General features: G+C 27.6%; 1 protein-coding gene across 1 annotated transcript; it reads right to left on the reverse strand.

The window, feature by feature from the left end:
• Positions 1–2,165: 2,165 nt before the first annotated feature.
• On the reverse strand, positions 2,166–12,978 carry LOC122271192 (uncharacterized). Its single transcript, XM_043051638.3, has 4 exons — positions 12,859–12,978; positions 4,510–4,617; positions 3,884–4,403; positions 2,166–2,434 (listed from the first exon to the last, which is right to left on the reverse strand). The coding sequence occupies exons 1-3, from the start codon at positions 12,868–12,870 to the stop codon at positions 3,903–3,905; spliced, it is 621 nt and encodes a 206-aa protein (XP_042907572.1). The 5' UTR covers positions 12,871–12,978; the 3' UTR covers positions 2,166–2,434; positions 3,884–3,902.
• Between the last annotated feature and the right edge of the window lie 8,474 nt (positions 12,979–21,452).

Below are 21,452 nucleotides of genomic sequence, written 5' to 3' on the forward strand. Positions count from 1 at the left end.
AGTGCCATTTGTGCTGATTCTTAATTAATTTTAATCGTTTTCTTGGTAAGTTTTTTTTAGTTTTGAAAGAATAAGTTCAACTAGAATTCAGCTATTCTGTTTTTAGCTACATATTCAAATTCATATCAATTCTAAAATTTTGCTGTGTAGTATGTTATCTAAACGTAACGAACGGATAAACTATGTATCTATTATTTGAGAATAAAGTTTTCAAGCAAGGAACTTATCATTTTGGAATTCTCCGGGAATTATAAATCAGGTAAGTGCAATGATTTCTACAATAAAAAATTTGCTTGTAAATATTTTTTTTTCTTTTGATGCTGGTTCTCTACAGAATGGTTTTTTACGTCTGATTAAGAACTATAAGAATAATAAAAAAAAGAAACAATATGAAAGTTTTTATTTCAATGTAAAGAATTCTTAAAATCGTTTTTTTTTATCCTAAGAATTCTTTATTTTCCGTTTTTTAGTTTATAATTTTTTGATAAAAATTGTTCTCAAAATACTTTTTTTGAAAAATTAAATGGTATAACATTATGTGTTTATGTATACTTCTTGTATATTCCAATGTTTAAAGTAATATGATTCAGAAAAGTATGGAATAAAAATTCGGTACTTACGTATTAACGCCACCGCCGCTACAGATTTGGCGGTTTTTAAGTGCCGCCAATCTACACTTAAAATTTTTGCGACAATTCATAAAATAAAACACTTTATTTAAAATCAAAATAGTCAATCGGATTTCGGTGGAAAATCAGCCGATATAGAGTTTAGCATAGATTCAAAACAATCATATCGCCATATGAACTCTGATAAATAAGATTCCAAATGAAATAACATTTCCAAAACGTACGTTTACCAAGATAAAGTTTCATGTTGTGGAAATTGGTACATTTTCGTTTTTTCGGTAAAATATTTCCCGCCTGAAAAAATAAAATTGCATCTTATTTTGTTTTTGGCAAATCCCAAAGACGAATTTTCGTAGCACTAAAAATGGCGACAAAAAAGAATTGTTTTTTTGTTTTTGTTTCGTCAGCATTCTTTATTTTACGTTTCTTAGTTTCTAAATAATGATTTTTATTGAAACTTGAAATTTTTTGATAAAAATTGTTGTCAAAAAACTTTGTTTACAAAATTAAATTTCATAAAATTATGAGGCTTATGTATACTTTTTGTTCATTTTAATTTTTGAAGTAATATGATTCTTAAAACTATAGAATGTAAAGTTTAAATGGGCTTTTCATGTTATATCATTAAATTTAGTAATACTATTTCTCGGGCATTAGGTTTTAACTCTTATAAGAATAAACATATTTCTTTCTGCTAATGTACAAATATTTTTCCGATGTGTTTTGGATATTCCTTCTCTAATAAAAAGAGATACCATTTTGTTTTCGGTTGTACAAGAAAGAATATCAAGCATTTTTCTTTTTTAAATTTAATAAGCCACATTAAAGAAGGAACGTTGCAATGCTACACGCTACATTAACGACGTCTCCAGAGTAACTGAATGACGGTTCATATAGAAATCGCAGGTATGCGTCTCATACAACAACGCCCCCTATAGTTCGTTGCGATCACGAATATAAAAATATTTTACAGGAAAGCAAAACCTTATAACTTTCATTAATTTTTATGCTGATGACAACCAAAAGAATAAGGAAATTAATGAGGAAAAGCGGGATCCTAGCTTATAATAGTAGGACCAAAACATTTATCGACGATAATGGATTATCATTATATTTTTATATAGAATAACAAAAAACACCTTATGACTTTCATTAATTTTTTGCTGATGACAACCAAAAAATTAATGTGGGGAAACTAGACCCTACCATATGATTTTTCGACCAATGAAAATGTACCAATAATAATTAAAAACTAGGACTCCGTCATGAGATTTTTATAAGCAGCTAAATTTTAAAATAAGTTAACATAATAAATAATATAAAAATTAGGATATTTTATTTAGTATTCAGGATATTTTATATTTCATATAAAATTTGACCAGCAAATTTACTTTGAATAGCGAACCTTTTTTTTAAGCAAACACAAGTTTACCTTAAATATGAAAACTGAAAAAATTCGGACTGGCTGAAAACTCTTCATATCGAATGAAGTATTAGTCTTGGTGAGAGTAAAAAAATGAAAAATGCAATACAAAATACGGTTTAAAAATTTTTTATTTACAATTTCTTTACAATAACAAATTTTGAAACACCATTGAAAATCAAAAGAAGTCTTAAACTGTATTCATAAACAATCCACAAAACCAAACCAAACAAAATAACAGAATTTACATATTTTCGTAAAAGCTGTATTGTGTTTTCCACCAACTGCTGTCGAGATGATTTTCAAAGGTATATCAAGTTAAAGTAAAGAGAATATTCCATCTATTTATAACAGTGAAGAAACCATCAACTTTCCAATGAATCTGTAAAAAAAAAACGAAATTGCATTTAAAATTTTTACTTCTTAAAACTAAAATTATCATCTTCGATGCTACATAATAATGAGAAGAGCTCAATACCTTGCTAGGTATGGAAACTGAATTAAATTTTATCATATAATCAATGGTTACTATAGTTTAACTATAAATTATTTAGTAATTATTTAATAGCTTGTATATTTACTATTACTGCTATTATTACTAGTATAGTTGTATTATTTACTAATTATTAACAGTTTTTAGCTGTCAATTGATATTATTTCATTGATAGTATAGTTTATTCTATTAATGCGAAACTCAATGTTAACCCAAGTTAAAAATTATTTGAACAAATCTTGAAATTTTTTGGTATACAAATATGAGCACCATATTTTTGCGAAAAAGTTTACATATGTCAAGAAATATTTGTAAAAAGATTTCAAAAATAAATCATTTTTAGATCAAAATTCGCAATGCTCGGAGCGCATGCAGCTCTAACATAAATAGAAGCATTGTGAATTATTTTTTTTTTATCTTAATACTTTTACAACTAATATTTTAATGCAAATTGATGTTAGTTTACTCTGTAAATGCAAAACTTATAATATATAGAATACAATTTTTCAAGTTAAAAATTATTTAGACAAAGTTTGTAACGAATTATTACGAACTAAAATTCGAACAATAAATTAATACGGAGGCTATTTGATTTCTTAAGTTTTAAGTAGTTTCTCTTAAATAAGTACTTAATAAAAACCATTTGAAAAATAAATATTGGGACTAATTTTTTCATTTAGAGATCCTGGGTGTTCCTTAATGACCGTCCTTAAAATACATTTTTGGAATACACGTTAAAAAATAAAGGTTTACATATATTTAAAATTTTCTTATTTTTTCGATTTAGTTCATTAAATCAAACGCAAATTCAAATTAATATTAAACATTTACTTATTTACTTAAAATTTAATGTTAAACAAGTTTTTGATTGGAACCCTCAGGGCAATAGAAAAATGGGAAGATCTAACGATATTTGGATCAGGACGATTGTAAACTAATTGATAACAATAGGAAAAACATGGAAAGAGGCAAAATATCTGGCCACAAATAGAGTGAGATGGAAGCTATAATGGAAGCTCTGTGCTCCAATTCAGAGGGAAAAGGAATATGTGTGTGTATGTGTGCATTTATTTACATGTTATTTTTTATTTAAACTTATGATTAAACATCTAAACTTCTGCCATATTAAGATACAGTTTTGAATATTATAACTGCATTAGTTCGTCTGAATTCATTTCTTTCAGCTTTTTTTAAAAAAATAAGCATCAATTCTTTCCTTAAACAAAACTGCAAAGATATTTTTAAGTCATAGGAATGTAAATATATCTCAGCATAAATATAAATAATAAAGTTCTACATACATATATGTAATAAATAGTAGATTAGCACAAAACATACCTTTGCAAGTTTTTAACATTTACAGATGAGCAAGACCGTGTCCATATCCAAGTCCGTGTCCAAGGGCCAGACCATGTCCATATCCAAGACCGTGTCCAAGGGCCAGACCATGTCCCAGAGCAAGACCATGTCCGAGAGCATGACCATGTCCTAATGCGAGTCCGTGTCCCAAAGCAGCACCGTGAGCAATGGTACCGCCATATGCAACAGCAGCTAAGGGAGCTGCGGCTAAAACTGGAGCAGCAACGGCGTGAGCAACTGGTGCTACAGGGGCAGCATAAGGACTTTTGATTACAGCTGCAGCTGGGGCACTGGCAGCAGTTCCTGGTTCGTTGGTATGAACAGCAGCACGGAATCCATGAGCATCAGCTACGTAATCTACTCTACGGGCCCTTCCATCATGGTCAGCCAGAGTGTATGAACCTCTTTTGTTACCATGGGCATCACCTACTTCAGCTCTTGAGTTAGTTGCACCAGCTCCGTTTGCGATGCCATAGTTGAAAGCATAGTTGCCAAAGGCCTATAAAAAACATAAATCTCTGATTTTCTTATAAAGTGAGATTGACAGAAAAAATTCGTGTATTATTATTATTATTATTATTATTATTATCAAAATAACAACTTACATCCTGAGTTTGAGATCTTGCACTGACGCCTGTGCTATGTAAGACACCATGTCCAAGTGGAAAGCCGATTGCATTAGTAGCAACAACCACAGCGAAGAGGAGAGCAAGCTGAAAGATTTCATACAATAAAGTTTTGCTTATAAATGCTGCAACAATAAATAAATTACAGAGAGCAGTTAATGTCAAAAATTATAATATCCATTATAGTATACAGCACGACGTTAAATCAAAAGCTCAAGCATATTTTTTTATTAAACATCTATTTTATTTCAATTTTGTATGCATAATCTCTTCATTCACGTAATATACCTCTCGATTTAATGTAATATATAGCTTTACATTGAATAGAGAACTCAAGTGTTGTCTGAATTGATGATAAGTATAAAAAAATTATAAGAATAAATAAATAAATTTGTAAAAATTACTTCTATCTAATAATGAAGTCGACAGTATTCATTTTAAAAACATGACAGTTTTTAAAAATATTCATATATATATATATATATATATATATATATATATATATATATATATATATATATATATATATATAATATTATGTAATGTTAAAAGAATTATATATTAAATATAATCCTTAAATAGAGCATTTATCCAACGCGCAAACGTTTAAAAACCTTTCCCACAAGAAAGTAATAATATTGATCTAATTATCTCAAAAAATGTGATGATGTGGCTTTAGCAGCTTGGGAAATTGATCAGTCCCACGCTACTGAGACCTATTAACATTTAAATATATTGTCCAGAAAGATATAAAAACCCTCTTTCCAAGGTCAAATGTGCTATTCTCTACCTATCCACCAGCATGTAAGGTTGTCATTCTGGGGCTCTGGCCCTTACTTTAATAAAATTATATTATGATTCCTGTATTTTCCTGTATCTTTTTCAAGAAGCACCGGCCACACTACGAACTTACAATGTTTAGGCTTTCAAAGCGTAACAGATAAGTCGGCAGTGATAGTTTCCTGTCGCGAAAAATTATTATTGAAAACTGAAAATACTATTTAATTTAACAATGGAATACATCTTTTGATAATCGACTTTCGCTTCTTAAATGATTCGTAACCTTGGATTAGAAATTCGAATGCGTGGGTGTGGTTAAGAAGAACGAGGACTGTTATTTCTCTCTTTGTTTTGTCTTCTTCTCGCTTTAATCACCGATTAGAACTTTATTTTGATGACTTTGGAATTAAGAAACAGAAAAATTAAAAGAATAATGTCTGATTCAGAAGAAAAACAGGTGGATGCTCCAGCACGCGTTAATATTTCTCCGTGTGAGGATAAAAATAATTTTCCCAACTGGATCAAGTATTTCAATAAAAAATGTGAAATCCTACATTTGGAAGAAAACTGGAAAATAAATAACATATCTGAATACCTGAAAAGAGACTTATTTACCTTCTACATTAATGAATGCATAGAAATTGAAAAATGGACCGAACTCGAGGAAAAACTACAAGAAAAATTTTCTCTTTCTAGAGAAGATAAGTATGAACTTTTTCTATCTATGAGGCCATCTCCAAAAAAGACATTTTCTGAATATGCTACAGAGAAGTGGAGAGCGTCGAAGGATCTAAGCATAGATGAGGAGCTGTTGCTAGAATCCATCAAAGCTGACGTACCAGAAAAATTTCGTAATTTTCTGAGTATAGCATCTCCTTCTACTGTTGAAGAACTAATTAAGTTGTGTTCAAAGTTAGAAAAAAATGAAAAGTGTGCCTTCAATAGACCTACTCCCCAACGACAAAACTGGAATGATAATCCAAGATACTATGAGCAGCCAAGGCAATGGATTCCCCAAAATCGGTACAGGATGGAGCACCCAAGGCAGTGGATTCCCCAGCATCGGTACAGAATGGAGCAGCGAAGGCAGTGGATTCCCCAAAATCACTACAGAATGCAGCAGCCAAGGTTTGTGAATTCTCTTAACCGCTATGGAGTACCTCAGCATGATTCCCAGCCTCCGCAGCCCAGCAATAACAACAGCTGACCATCAAATGACTATTTATGTGTGACATCGCGAGTGAACAATAAGAATTTACTAACTATATTGGACACAGGATCCAACATCACTATAATTCCGAAACATTTTATAGCACAATCAAAAAAACATGTGAACTCTACTAGGATTTTAATTTCGCAATTTCAAGGAAATATCAAAGGAAACCTCCAAAAGGTAAGTGTTAAAATAGGAAACATTACAAAAGTAATAACATGCGCCTTTATAGACACCCCTCTTAATTATGCAATACTTGGTCTTAATGAAATTTCATTATTTAAGTTACATATTGATTTTGAAAATTTCAGAGTTTTTCAAAAATTTAAAGATGTTACATATGATAAATTTTCTCAGTCTCATAATTATTATAGTGCTAAAAATAAATATCATACTAATATATTGTACAACAATAAACAAAAAATTGATCTTAAAAATGTGAATTGTAATGTAAATGATTGTGTTAATACTAGAAATATAGAAACTAATAATTTTTATGATGAAAGAAATGTCAATAGTTTAAATATTCATGAGCATAGGCTCAACCCACCCTCAGAATTTCAGGATAAAATACCTGTAACTTCTGAAGAGGATAGGGTAAAGTTAAATTATCTTTTATCTAGTTATGATCAGGTATTTTCCAAAGATAATTTTGATATTGGCAACTTAAATCTTCAACCTGTTAAAGTAAAGTTAACTTCTGAACTGCCCATATCATTGCGTCCATATCGAGCATCTGTTAAAGATAATGCAGAAATTAAAAATCAAATAGATAATTTATTACAAGCTAACATAATTAAACCCTCCTATAGTCCATACTCTTCCCCAGTTACTCTTGTTTACAAAAAAGATGAAGGTAATAAAACCAGATTGTGTGTAGATTTTAGAAAGCTTAATCAGATAACCAAAACTGACTCTGAACCTGTACCTAGAATTGATGATTTAATTGATAAATTGTCTAATGCTAAATATTTTTCAACTATAGATTTAAAATGTGGTTACTGGAATTTAACAATAGATCCAAATGATACTGAAAAATTAGCATTTACGACCAATTTTGGCCTTTATGAATTTTTACGTTTACCGTTTGGTTGGAAAAATTCACCCGCTATTTTTCAAAGAGCTATTCGTCAAATTTTACAGAAACATAAAGTTGATTTTGCTTTAAACTATTTTGATGATATTATCATATATTCTGATAATTATTTAGAGCATTTAGATCATTTAGAAAAAATTTTTAAAATATGTGAAACTGAAAATTTAAAACTTAAGTTTTCAAAATGTCAATTTGCTAAAACTAAAATAAAATTTTTAGGATATGAAATAGAAAAAGGTCAATATTCACCTGCAAATGCTAATATTGAAACTATTAGACAGTTAAAACCTCCAAGAAATGTTAAAGAGCTACAACGATTTCTTGGTAGTATTAATGTATACCATAAATTTATTAAGAATTATGCAGAACTTAGATTGCCACTTAATAATCTTCTTAAGAAAAATGTTAAATGGAATTGGACAGTAGAATGCAATACCTCATTTAATCAATTAAAATCGTCTTTAATTTCTAAACCTGTTTTAACTTTGTATAATCCTAATTATCCATGTCATTTGTTTGTTGATGCCTCAAAAGAAGCAATTGCTGCTGTTTTAAAACAAAAACATCCCGATGGCTCAATGCATCCAATAGCTTTTCACTCCAGATGTTTATCTCAACATGAAAGAAATTATTCTATTACTGAATTGGAATGTTTAGCTATTATTAATGCTTTAGATAAATATCATTGTTATTTGCATGGAAATAAATTTATCATTTATAGTGATCATTCCGCGTTGACTTGGTTAAAGAAAATAAAAAATCCTACAGGTAGACTTTTCAGATGGTCTTTAAAACTATCAATGTATGATTGTGAAGTAAAATATATTAAGGGTCAAAATAATCATGAAGCTGATATGCTTTCTAGATATTCAGTATTTTTTAGTTTATTTGATAATAATCCAGTTGTGACTCATGATGAGATTAAAGCAGCACAATTAAACGAAAATTTAAGTAATCCTAAATTCATCACAATTAATGATTTGTTAACGATTAAGAAAAAAGGTTTGCATAAAATAGTAATACCATTTTCTTTAAGAACAAAAATATTGGAAAAAACTCATTTTCAATTTGGTCATGTTGGTATTAAAAAAATGATTGCTTTAATCTCACCTTTCTACTATTGGCCTAATATAATAATTGATATCTCTAACTATGTTAAATGTTGTGAAACGTGCCAAATTAACAAAAAATCTCACCAAAAAAGATTTGGGTTGTTACAAAGTATGCCCCCTACAGAGCAACCATTTGAAATTTTATCAATTGATACTGTCGGAGGGCTCAACTATTACAACTCCACTAAAAAATACTTGCATTTAGTTATTGATCATGCTACTCGATATCTTTGGACTTTTCCTTCAAAAAGTGTAACAACTGACACATATACAAATTGCTTAAAACAAATTTTTCAAATTCAAGTTCCAGATAAAATTTTAAGTGATCGTAATGCTGCATTTACAGCATCTAGATTTAGAAGATTTCTTAGAAACTATAATGTTAAACAATTATTGACTTCAGCTCATCATCCGCAAACAAATGGAAAAGTTGAAAAATCTAATGCGACAATAATCTCTAGGTTAAGATGTAAAATCAACGAAAATTCTAAAAAAATTCCGTGGACAAAATTATTAGAAGAAGTAACACATGAATATAATTACACTCCTCATTCTGTGACACAATTTCCTCCTGCTTATTTAATGTATGGAAAATTACCTTGTGATTCTCTTGTAAATCAAAATATTTATCCTCCAGTTGATGAAGCAAGAAAAATAGCTGCTCAAAATACACAAGAGTTTTTTAAGAAAACCAAAATTCGTTATGACACTCATTTTTTGGAACCTAATTTTAAAGTTAATGATTTAGTAATTTACGAAGAATTCCATTATCCTAACACAAGGAAATTAAGTTCACCATATTCTGGTCCATACAAAATTTTAAAGAAATTATCTGAGGTGTCATTTGAAATTGATAAACCTAATTTTCTCACTAAGAAAGAATCAGAAATAGTACATGTAAACAAATTAAGGAAATTTTATCCAAGTCAACAGTTTCAATTGTATGTAAAAAATTCACAATAACTATTCAATGCTGGTATTTTCATATGTTTTTCATTTTTATTTTCTGCCCCTATTTTTGGAGTCCCGTTATTTTTTTTTAATGCATGTATGTCTGAATTTTTTATTACATGATGTTTGAGAATTACTTCGGAAAATTTAGATAAAGTTCCTAAATTTTTATTTTGCAAATGAAATATGTAGAAATGGTTTTTTTTGAACCGTGGGACTCCTCACATAGAATGTTTCTTTACTGATGTTTTCTCCTCAATTAAGGATCAAGCATGAGTAAACAAACTTAAAACCCTATTTTTTTCCCGTCTAGTTTGGAATATTTTACCCAACTTAGACTATCAATTGTTATCAATGGATAACGCTTACATTTTTATTATTTTGGAATAAAGCATATCATTTTCTACAAAGATTTATAATGCACTTTGTATGTAAATTTTTATGCTATCGAAGAACTTAATTATCATGTGGAAAAGTAAACATTTTAAATTAGATTACTTATATTATTTGTATTATTTTATTTGTATTGATTTCTTCAAGTGTATGTCATATGTTGTGAATAATTCTACACAATATTTGTGAAAATACATAATTACTAATGAGAAAGTAAGAAAAACTGGGTAAATGATAAGTGAATTTAAATGATTTCATGAATAATAATTGTTTTAAGAATGAAACAATGATGATAAAGACTGCAAACATTCTTTTCCTCTTCTTACATGGACGAATAATTTAATAAATTTAGGCCTGAACAATGGATCCAGTTTATTTCAAGAAAATAACTTTTAACAAGTTGTGAAATTGTGGTTTGATTTATTTTTATTTTAGATATGTCATGGTATTTTTGTTTTAGATATTCTAAAGTTGTTTTGATATTTTTTATTCTTTTCAACAGGAAAAGGAAAAATGTACATAATCATTATTAATTATTATAAAGATATTAATTATTGTTATTCAAAGTTATGCAGAAATATTTAGTTACTTTTATATAAATGTTATTGTTGTAATACTTTACTTATAAATGTATAATATTGGACAATATACCAAAAATAATAAATTTTAATTTGAAATCGCGTGAAGGGGGAAGTTCTGACCAATAGGCTAGCATATTGATCAGACCTTTCTTCAGAGGGGGGGAATATTATGTAATGTTAAAAGAATTATATATTAAATATAATCCTTAAATAGAGCATTTATCCAACGCGCAAACGTTTAAAAACCTTTCCCACAAGAAAGTAATAATATTGATCTAATTATCTCAAAAAATGTGATGATGTGGCTTTAGCAGCTTGGGAAATTGATCAGTCCCACGCTACTGAGACCTATTAACATTTAAATATATTGTCCAGAAAGATATAAAAACCCTCTTTCCAAGGTCAAATGTGCTATTCTCTACCTATCCACCAGCATGTAAGGTTGTCATTCTGGGGCTCTGGCCCTTACTTTAATAAAATTATATTATGATTCCTGTATTTTCCTGTATCTTTTTCAAGAAGCACCGGCCACACTACGAACTTACAATGTTTAGGCTTTCAAAGCGTAACATATATATATATATATATTTATATATATATATATATATATATATATATATATATATATATATATATATATATATATATATATATATATATATATATATAAACGTGACATTTTGCGCTTGATATAGATTGTCTCATAATATTTCCGAGTCTTTTATTTATACTCTAAGCAAATAATGCATGTGAAGTTATTTAAAATGCTGCGTCAATCGGTGCTTCATATTCTTTTTTAAAAAATGTAAGTTAGTTATCTATAAATAAGAATGAACTAGTAAAGAACCAAAATTATGTTACGAATAATTCCCAGTTATCTGTATTTTTCTATGTAACCTACAACAACAAAAAATTTTAACTTAATTGTTTTTTGTTTGTTTTTTTAAATCGAATTTAATAATTTTATGATCTATCAAACCTTTACAGAAAAATAACCTGAAATGTAATAGTGGTGAATGATAATTATTCATTTACTAGTTATCTCACTGCCTAACTCAACCGCCAATGAAATCATTCTACCTTTACCACTCAGTTTTAAAAGTTCGTTAAAATAATTAAATGACTTTATAGTCAATAACTAAAATTTGTTTTCTTTGCTCAACCTAACAAATTGAAATGATAAATTAGTCAATTATTAACTTCATTTAAGAAAAAATAATAATTAATTAATAAAAATTAATTAATGGCAAAATTTTTTATTGTAAACTTTATGGCAAATTAATTAATAATAATTAATTAAAAAATCGATTAATTGCTTTGTGACAAATTAATTAACCAGAAGCTCTAGTTATAACAGATTAATTGTAAATAATTAATAAATAAATAATTATTAATAAATATTAATTAATAAATATTAATTAATAAATATTAATTAATAAATATTAATTAATAAATATTAATTAATTAATGACAAATTAATTAATAAATAACTTCTACCAAAACTACTTTTAGATACAAATAATAAAAAATTATCAAATTTTTTAAGGAAGAAAATATAGTCTCTCTACTTTATTTTATTTAAAAAGAAGCATATAATTTTTATTTTTAAATCATTTATAACTTGCAGAGTATTAGTTAATCACTTACAATTCCTAGGGAAACATATTTCCTAACCCTAATTTTATTAATTTTTAAATATTGATGGGAAACTATTTTCCCACCTGTTATTTTTATGATCATCTGCTTACAACTTCAAAAAAAATTTCAATGAAAAATTTTATTTGCATAAGTCTGAGTAACAGTAAAGGTCACGAAAGGTAAAGAAGAAAAGCCAACACTGAGAATCTATTTTTTTACGCTCTTTACGTGTCCGTTCATTTGATCATTTATCATTCAGTTTTGTAATTACAAACACAAAATTTATGAATTCGATTAATTGTAAGCACAGAAACACAAATTCATGGGCATTTTTTTACAATAGGTAAAACTTTAAAAATCTAAACCATAATCCCACAAAAAAATTGTCTTAAAAACCAAAAAAAAAATTTTCTTATAAATTAATATCAATCCCAAAAATATTTTTAACATTATCGGGGAAAAAATGGCACTATAAAGGTTTAGGCGAAACTATTAACTACATATTTGTATTAAAGAATCTATAGTTCGACTGAATCATTACATAACAAAATATAGAAGACATACCTTGGCAATCATTTTCTGAATTGTTTCGAATTCCTTTTCAGACTGACTATCAGAATCTCGTGGATGTATTTATACAATAAGCAGCAAGGACAACAGGTGTGATACAACATAACAGTAAAGTCTTTTAGTTTTGAATTCCAACAATCAGCCCCACCCTTTGTTTAAGGAAATCGTTCACATGTAATATACTGTAAGCAAGGAATCACGCATTTAAGAACCTTCGCGTACGCTTTTTTTATTTTAATTATTGATACTTTGTTTCTTAAATGAAGAACTTGAATCATATGCTTCTTTCAATTGCTAAAGAGATAGATCAAGGGCGATAAACTGGATTTAAATTTAAAGCACGATTTCTAAAAGTAAATCAGCATCACCCATGTATCGCCGCATTTTTTTCCCTCATTATTTGACGTATTTTTATACAATGAAATTCCTATGGATATTTCTAAGATAATAATAAAAAAAGGAAATAACTGAACTGTCTAGGTTATATTCAATCAATTTCTGCATATACAACATAGATTAATGGATTATTTCTTTAACTATAAATTAATATTGAGATAGGATTCAAATTAGTTTGGTAATATAGAGTAATATTTTATAGTGAATATTTTATCGCAGTTCTTAGTTTTAAAGTACACCTGAAATTATTCGTGAGAATTTGAAGCTTATAAATAATTTTAATTCTGAATTCCTAACTTTTGAAAATAGGAATTTTCAGCTTAAATAAATCTTATATATAATATTAAATATATAACCCTTTATATATTTAAAAACTTCTTTCAATTTGAGTTTTCTCAAAATCTATTTGTTTGATTTAGACATGTAGATTTTTATTTTATGAAACTGAAATCTTTATCTTTCAAAACTAGTTCATTTTAATCGATTTTAATCCGAGTTAAATAATTACCAGGAGGAAGGTTTACTTTAATGAAATAATTTTCAATAAAAACATATTGAATGCCATTCATAACAACAACAAATTTCTTTTAAATTGATAATACCTTAAAATGTTTGCTAAAAATTATTTTTAAAATTACGAACAACAACGACTAAAATGTTATTGTTTACTACTTAAAAGTTTATGTTTAAGTTAAAATAGAAGTTGTCATGTATATAAACACTCGTGTTTATTTAAACTTTTCTAGCTTGACTTAAATCTTTTTAAATGTATAAAAATGCAATTTTTATTTTTAGGCCTGCTAAAAATAAAACTACTACTGCAAATTTTGCCAAAAATAATGTGCAAATTAAAACCTGAAATCATTATAAAATTGATGATCATTTTGTTTTGCTGTAAAATCACATTTTGTTCTGCTGTGAAAAACTTTAAAACTTAGAAACTTGAAATAACAATGGTATGTAGAAAAATGTACAAGAAATAAGAAGGAATTAAAAAAATTAGCACTGGAGCATTAGTTCAAGAATTATTAATTGTAAATTTGTGATAAAAAATACCCTGTGAGGTGATTTTTAGCCCACTGATATGCAATTATAGAGTTGAAATCTGACTTGCTAAAAGGACCATTTTTATTTGTAAAATTAACTCAATTTATTTCCTTTTTTTTTAATTCAAATTTTTTAGGAAGTTTTTAAAATGTTAAGTGCTTTAATTACGAATTTTCCTTCCTTTTTTGCTGCAAATAAAAACCTTTTTTCCATTGCTGTAGAAAACTTGAGATCTTTAATTTATATGTGATTAAGTTGACGTCGAGCGTAACAAAAAATAAGAGAGAGAGATTAAATATTGCCAGTAAATTTATTATAAAGAATGTAAATTTGTTGTGAAAAATATCCGGCGAGGTGACCGACAGCCCACTGGAATGCAATTATAGAGTTGAAATTTGACTTGCTACAAAGACCATTTTTAGTTATAAAACTAACTCAAGTTTTCTTTTCTTTTTTTTTAAAGTTCGTATTTGTTATAAAGTTTTTGAAATTTTATGTGCTTTTGTCTCGAATTTTTTTCTCTCCTTTTTTGTCATAAATAATGACCCTTTATCGGATGTTGTAGAAAACTTGATACCTTTACTTTATATTCTCAAGATTAAACTGACGTCGAACGTAACAAAAAAGCAAGAGAGAGATTAAAAGTTGCCAGAAATAAAAAAATAAAATTTAGAAAGATAAAAACCGTTTTCCTATTTGCAATGATATAATGACTAAAAGTTATTATATATAATTGACGATTAAAAGTACAACTCTTCTTTTCCTTCCTTTGGTATTACGCATTGTTTTCCAAAATCTATTTATTTTTTATTTAAGTTCAGATAACTATTTTTCAAATCCAGGTAATCATTCATTTAGTTGCGATTAACATACTAGCAAAGTGTACGAACATAAAATTATAATAAATTATGTATTATTTTATTAACGAAGTAATCTTTACTTTTTTAATTATATATATATATATATATAAAATGATTCCAAAGGGATCTCAAAAAGATTGGTTTTTTTTAGTTTTGTCCATACTATGTGGTTAAAAATATAGTATGGCTTATAATAAAATATATTTTATAAAAATTTCTTTATCATTTCCTCGTATAAGAAACTGAACTTGGTAATATATATTTCAGACTTTTCAGACTTGAAGAAATTATAGGAATAAATCAAATAAAAATTGTGGCTAGTAGGTTACACGTCAAACGCTGTTAAACTTTTGAATACGATTTTATGGTGGACAATACATAGACGTGAATAAAACAAGAAAAGAGTAAGAGTTTTAAATATTGTAAACTTATTCTTAGACGCATAAATCTATAAACAAAATTAATAAAAATAAGTTTTTAAAGAAATTTTAAAATAACAACATATATTTATAAAATTTTAAATTTTGAGAATTCCATTAAAAAAAGGGGGCATTTTATATTATAATGAAAAAGTAAAATAAATACTCAAAATAAAAAAAATAATGATAATGAATTCAAATAATAATAATAATGAATACCAGCTACCTGAAAATAATAAATAAATAGATAAAAAAATGTTTTAATCATTTAAAATGTCACAACATTATTGTGATTCAAGTTGAATCTTATTGTTATCGTATATGAAGCACAAATTACCTAATATGAGGCTTATATTTTTTCTATAATAACAGAGAGCTCGGTAATGACCAACCTTAATAAATATTTTTTCAATTAAATGTGGAAAATGAAGTATACAAGAAGATCTATAATAAGAATACTTAATACATATTTTCAGAATTCTCGACAAAATTCAAATTAAAACATACGAAGTGAAGGTCCAATATTTATATTTGAGAGAAACAAAATATTATCAAAATCTAACGATGAGTCTGAGTGGTGATTACAGAATAACCGGCATATAAAATATAATAAAATTGTGTAAAATCAAATAATAGTTTAGACGTTTTTTAATGACTGCTTTATTACCTGGATACATATGTATTTGTACCTGGAATACCTGGTTACCTGGAAACATATGAATTTGAAATTAATATCATTGTTTTTTTCTGATTTGAAAAAATATTCAGTTTCTTACTTTTTAAAGTATGTCGTTTAACTTAAAAAATCTAACGTTTAGTACTTGTAAAATTTCACCGCACTTTTTTAAATTAAGGCTTTTTTAAAGTATCCTGTATAGTAAATAATTATAACATTTTCGTTTTAAATGTTTATAGGGTATGAATAATTTTTAAATTAAAAGTAGGAAAAACCCTGTTTGTTAAAAGAATTAAATTATAAATTTGATCATTTATGCACATTTCTTTCAAAATATTATTTTTTACATTATTTTTAGTACATATATCAATTTTTTTTTCGATTTCACATAAATGAAATCGTTAAACGTTATTTAGTAGGCGATGTTTAATCATGTTTAAACATCTAAATCTATATTGTGTAAATAATAATATGGTGTCAAAATTTTTTATTCATTTTTTGTGTATTCGCTAAGCTAATTTCATTTACCGTTTTTCAATGTACTTTAATAACATTTCCTTATGAAAAATACAAAAATTACTTACTATTTAAGATGACGGATTAAGACGAATTTAAAAGAATCTAGTATAACGTAGCATAATGACTTCATAAATTAAGGAAATGCTAAGTCGTTTGTCGATTAATTTTCACAAATACTCACTTTGAATAAATTCGTCATAAAATTATAATGCTCAATACTTTAGATTTGATTTTTTAATCTAAATTTAAATATTAACTTAAAATTATACATTTTAGATAATGCATTTTTCTGAGATCTGTCAGTTATTAAAATTTTAAAACGTTCATTGAAAAAAAATATTATCAAAACTAGCAGAATATGATAAAATTTATCATGTTTTATGGCTCTATGGGAGTACCAAATTTCCCGTAACGCTTTGCTAATGACTTTTGGTAACATTGCAAATAAAATATGGTAAATCTACCGATGGAATCAATAATTTTAACTGTCCCAATATAATTTGAAGTAAAACAAAAAAATATTCAGTTTGATTGCCAATATTTTATATTGTAAACGCTTTTTAACTTATTTTTTGAATGGTTAAGCTATAAGCTAACATCTACCAGCCTATAAAACTATGAAAACTGCGTATTTATTTAGTTACAAAAGCCTGAAGAAGGCTGAACTAGATCAGTAGCGTGACAGTTACGTATCAGGCTGCCCCAACATCCTAAACCAGAAGCGTAGAGTTACAGGGTTTAAATCACATCTAAACCCTAAACATATCTATTTATTTATTTATTGTTACGCATACATGTGCGGATTTGTATACTCATTATAAAGAAATGCCCATAGGCCATTGTAAAGTTTTAATAAAAAAAACAGATTACTCAAGATTGAGAAGAACATTACAGAGATACTTCCAGGGTTACAAAAGGTATGGAGTCCGCTTCATGCATGCTACAATTGATATAAATTTGTAAAGTTCTTCTCTTACTTGTGCTACCTGCTCTTCAGCTTGATCAGAGCTTTTAACCGCACCTTATATTTATCACACTAACCTGCATCTACATGAGTGTAACTATAAATAAATAAATTTATTTTAAATGCACATGCAAGCTTGTGTGCTCAATAAAAAGAATGGTCTGTTAGCCCTTGCCAAATTGAGGAACAAATTGTACCGATTTCAGAAAGATAGCGCAACGATACATCTCGGGTTACGCAGGATTTGGACAACCACACTATATCTCAACGCTTTTGAGTGTTTGGCGTTAGGACCATATTTCAGCCACAGAGGTCTCTATAATGCTTAATGCTTGATTGTTTTCCTTGCAATAAATCCCAGGGGATACCTGGACCAAGCGGTATCGCTTTTACGCTAAAAACTCTGAATCATGGAGATAGCAAGATTGAATCCCGCCACCTCTGCATGTATTTTTGTGCTATAAGTTCTACAAATGAAACAAGGATTTATTAGCTGTTATTTGTATTGAGCCCACAAACCCACATTTTTATGTGAAAAAGTACATAAATCTCTCAACCCATATAAAAGATGCCTAAAAAAAGACACCATAACTTCATCTACCTCAGTTTAATATCGTTAAAGACTCTTCAATGAAGCACTTGAAAGCCTCATTCATGTCCCTTTTCCTCCGTTATAATTGAGATATATATGTGAGCGGCAAAGTATGAAAAGCCGGCATTATATATAATGCCTGACGTTTTTAGGCAAAGTATAAAATATGAGATGTATTGCATACTTTACCTAGGCATTATATATAATGCCGGATGGTATTTAGGCAAAGTATGAAATAAACGTCCTGATGAGGTTATTATGTAAATGATGTGCATGTTACTGTGAATGACCGAAATAGGTGGTTGTTGACTTTCACTGGTTAATGTTCACAATCACATAGTCGCTTTGGTGAATGCCCGAAATATTTATTACATCCGATTTGATATTAATTTATTCGTAGATATAATTACATTTATTCGATATTTTAATACTTATTGACGATACATTATTAGAAACATCAGTGTTTGGAGTATCGGGCAAATATATACCTGGCAGTGGCCCTTGACCTTACAAAAACATCAGTGTAGGATATACCGGGCAAATGTATACCGAGCAATGGTTTTTTAAGGTCAAGTGCCATTGCCCGGTATACATTTGCCCGGTATACCCTACACTGATGTTTTTTAAGGTCAAGGACCACTATACGGTATACATTTGCCTGGTATACCCTACACTGATATTTTTTTAAGGTCAAGGTCCACTGCCAAGCCACAAGAATGTGAGACGAAATTATGTTTTGAAGATATACATTTGCCCGGTATACCCTACACTGATGTTTTTTTAAGGTTCAGTGCCACTGTCCGGTATACATTTGCCCGGTATACCCTACGCTGATGTTTTTTTAAGGTCAAGTGCCATTGCCCGGTATACCCTACACTGATATTTTTTTGCGGTCAAGTATCATTGCCCGGTATATATTTGCCCGATACTCCAAACACTGATTTATCTTCTAATCTATCGTCAGTAAGTATTAAAATATCGAATAAATGTAATTATATCCACGAATAAATTAATATCAAATGTAATAAATATTTTGGACATTCACCAAAGCGACTATGTGATTGTCAACATTCACCGGTGAAAGTCAACAACCACCGATTTCGGTCATTCACAGTAACATGCACATCATTTACATAATAACCTCATCAGGACGTTTATTTCATACTTTGCCTAAATAGCATCCGGCATTATATATAATGCCTAGGCAATGTGTGAAATATGAATCATTTAATACTTTGCCTACTAGTTTTAGACTTTATATATAATGCCTAGGCATTATATATTCATACTTTGCTCATATGATATGATTTCATATGATCATCGCTCATATGATTTCATACTTTTCTGGTAACATATATATTAGGAAAAGAAGTAAAAAACTATTATCAACAATTTAAATAAAGCTCCGTTCTTAATAAACCACAGCTGTGTAAACAGATTATAAGGTATGTTTGGTAAAGGCAAAAGCTTAAAATTAACAAATAAATGGTGAAATAAATTATAAATTCTATAGAATTATCTACTAATTTTATTGGGATTTTCTCTGTGTATACCTTAGGAACTATTTTTTCAGTTCAATTTATGTTTTCATATTATAATTCTGTTAAATGTGTAGGTAATAAACTATATTTTTTTTTTTACCAGAATCATTGATAAACCATTACCATAAAAACATGAAAATTAACAAATAATTTATATAAAAGCCAAAGTTACGGCGTTAATTACTAGAATTCTCGTTTTCTTATAGGAAATTTCTTCACTATACAAATATTTTTCTCAGTGTTATGAAACAAATGTTATTCAAATTGTGGTGAGTAAGAGGCTGATTTCGGAACAATATATATTTTGCTATTTTGCTGCAAACCAAATAGATTATATGTATTCATTGTGAAACCAAATAGATTCCATATCTTTGTTGTAAAACCGGAAAGTTCAATTAGAGTTTATTTTATCCCAAAGAATGCTAGCAGAGATAAAAATGAGTTAAAGTGAATTTTATTGAAAGTTAATATTCTTCTGTAAATAATACATTCAATTTTTAATTTTCTTATTAAATTTGTCAATAACTGTCTCGATGTTTGTCAAAAGCTAGAATTTCTTGACATTAGGTATCTCATTTTCAATCTTCCACAAAAATAATTTTAAAAAATTTAAAACTGATACAAATAGTTGTTAATTATCAATTTAAATTTCGTTCAATCTCTTTAAAATGAAAAAAGGGCATATTACTGTGAAAACAAATGAAATTTCGTTGTATTACAATGACAAGCCACAAGAATGTGAGACGAAATTATGTTTTGAAGATTTAAAACAACCTTAATAAAATTCAATACACTCTTTCTTTTACATTTTAAATTTTTAGTGGTATAATTGCAGGTAATATTCAACAGAAATATATATGAAAAAATTAAATGTATGAGAAAGAAATGAACTCTTAAGTTATTTAAAAATTTAACCTATCTCCATTTGCTATTTTAAAAAACAAATTAGCAAGAAAACAAAAAGATTTCTAGCTTTTCCATACCTCTTAATAAACTCTTACTGATACAATTATATTAACTATATTGTTGAAATATAGTAAATATAACTATATTATTTAATTATATTGTTATTATAAATTAACTAAATTGTTAAAATACAATTTTTTCCGTCTTAAATTTGCTTCCTTTAACATACTTTTGTGTAAATATTTACATTGTTTTTGTAAATGAACTATTTACATATTTTTATTTAGATGAAGATCAGAATAAACTGATTCAACTGATACTATTTATTCAACTGATATTATATGACTGATACTATTTATTCAACTGATATTATATGACTGATACTATTTACATATTTTTATTTAGATGAAGATCAGAATAAACTGATTCAAATATTTCATTATTAATAATTTTAACATGATTTGAATGTTTTGGTTATACTTATATGATTAAGTATCTTTTTTAAAAAAATATTGCCCGCACATTATTCTTAAAAATGAAAATAAAGCTTTTCTTTTTAGTTTATTTATAGAAAAACTAAAAGTAACTATCGCTAATATTACAAAAATGTAAATTTATTTTAGACCTATAATTCCTCAAAAAGTTTAACTATTGTTTTATTTAAATCT

Source organism: Parasteatoda tepidariorum, chromosome 4, assembly GCF_982258835.1.
Source record: "Parasteatoda tepidariorum strain Cologne lab strain chromosome 4, Ptep-v5.0, whole genome shotgun sequence".
Taxonomy (NCBI): Eukaryota; Metazoa; Arthropoda; class Arachnida; order Araneae; family Theridiidae; genus Parasteatoda; species Parasteatoda tepidariorum.

Coding starts and splice junctions, on each gene's coding strand:
- LOC122271192 (XM_043051638.3), bottom strand. Junction 4,404..4,509: donor CAAGATCTCAAACTCAGGAT/GTAAGTTGTTAT, acceptor TGTTTTTTATAG/GCCTTTGGCAACTATGCTTT.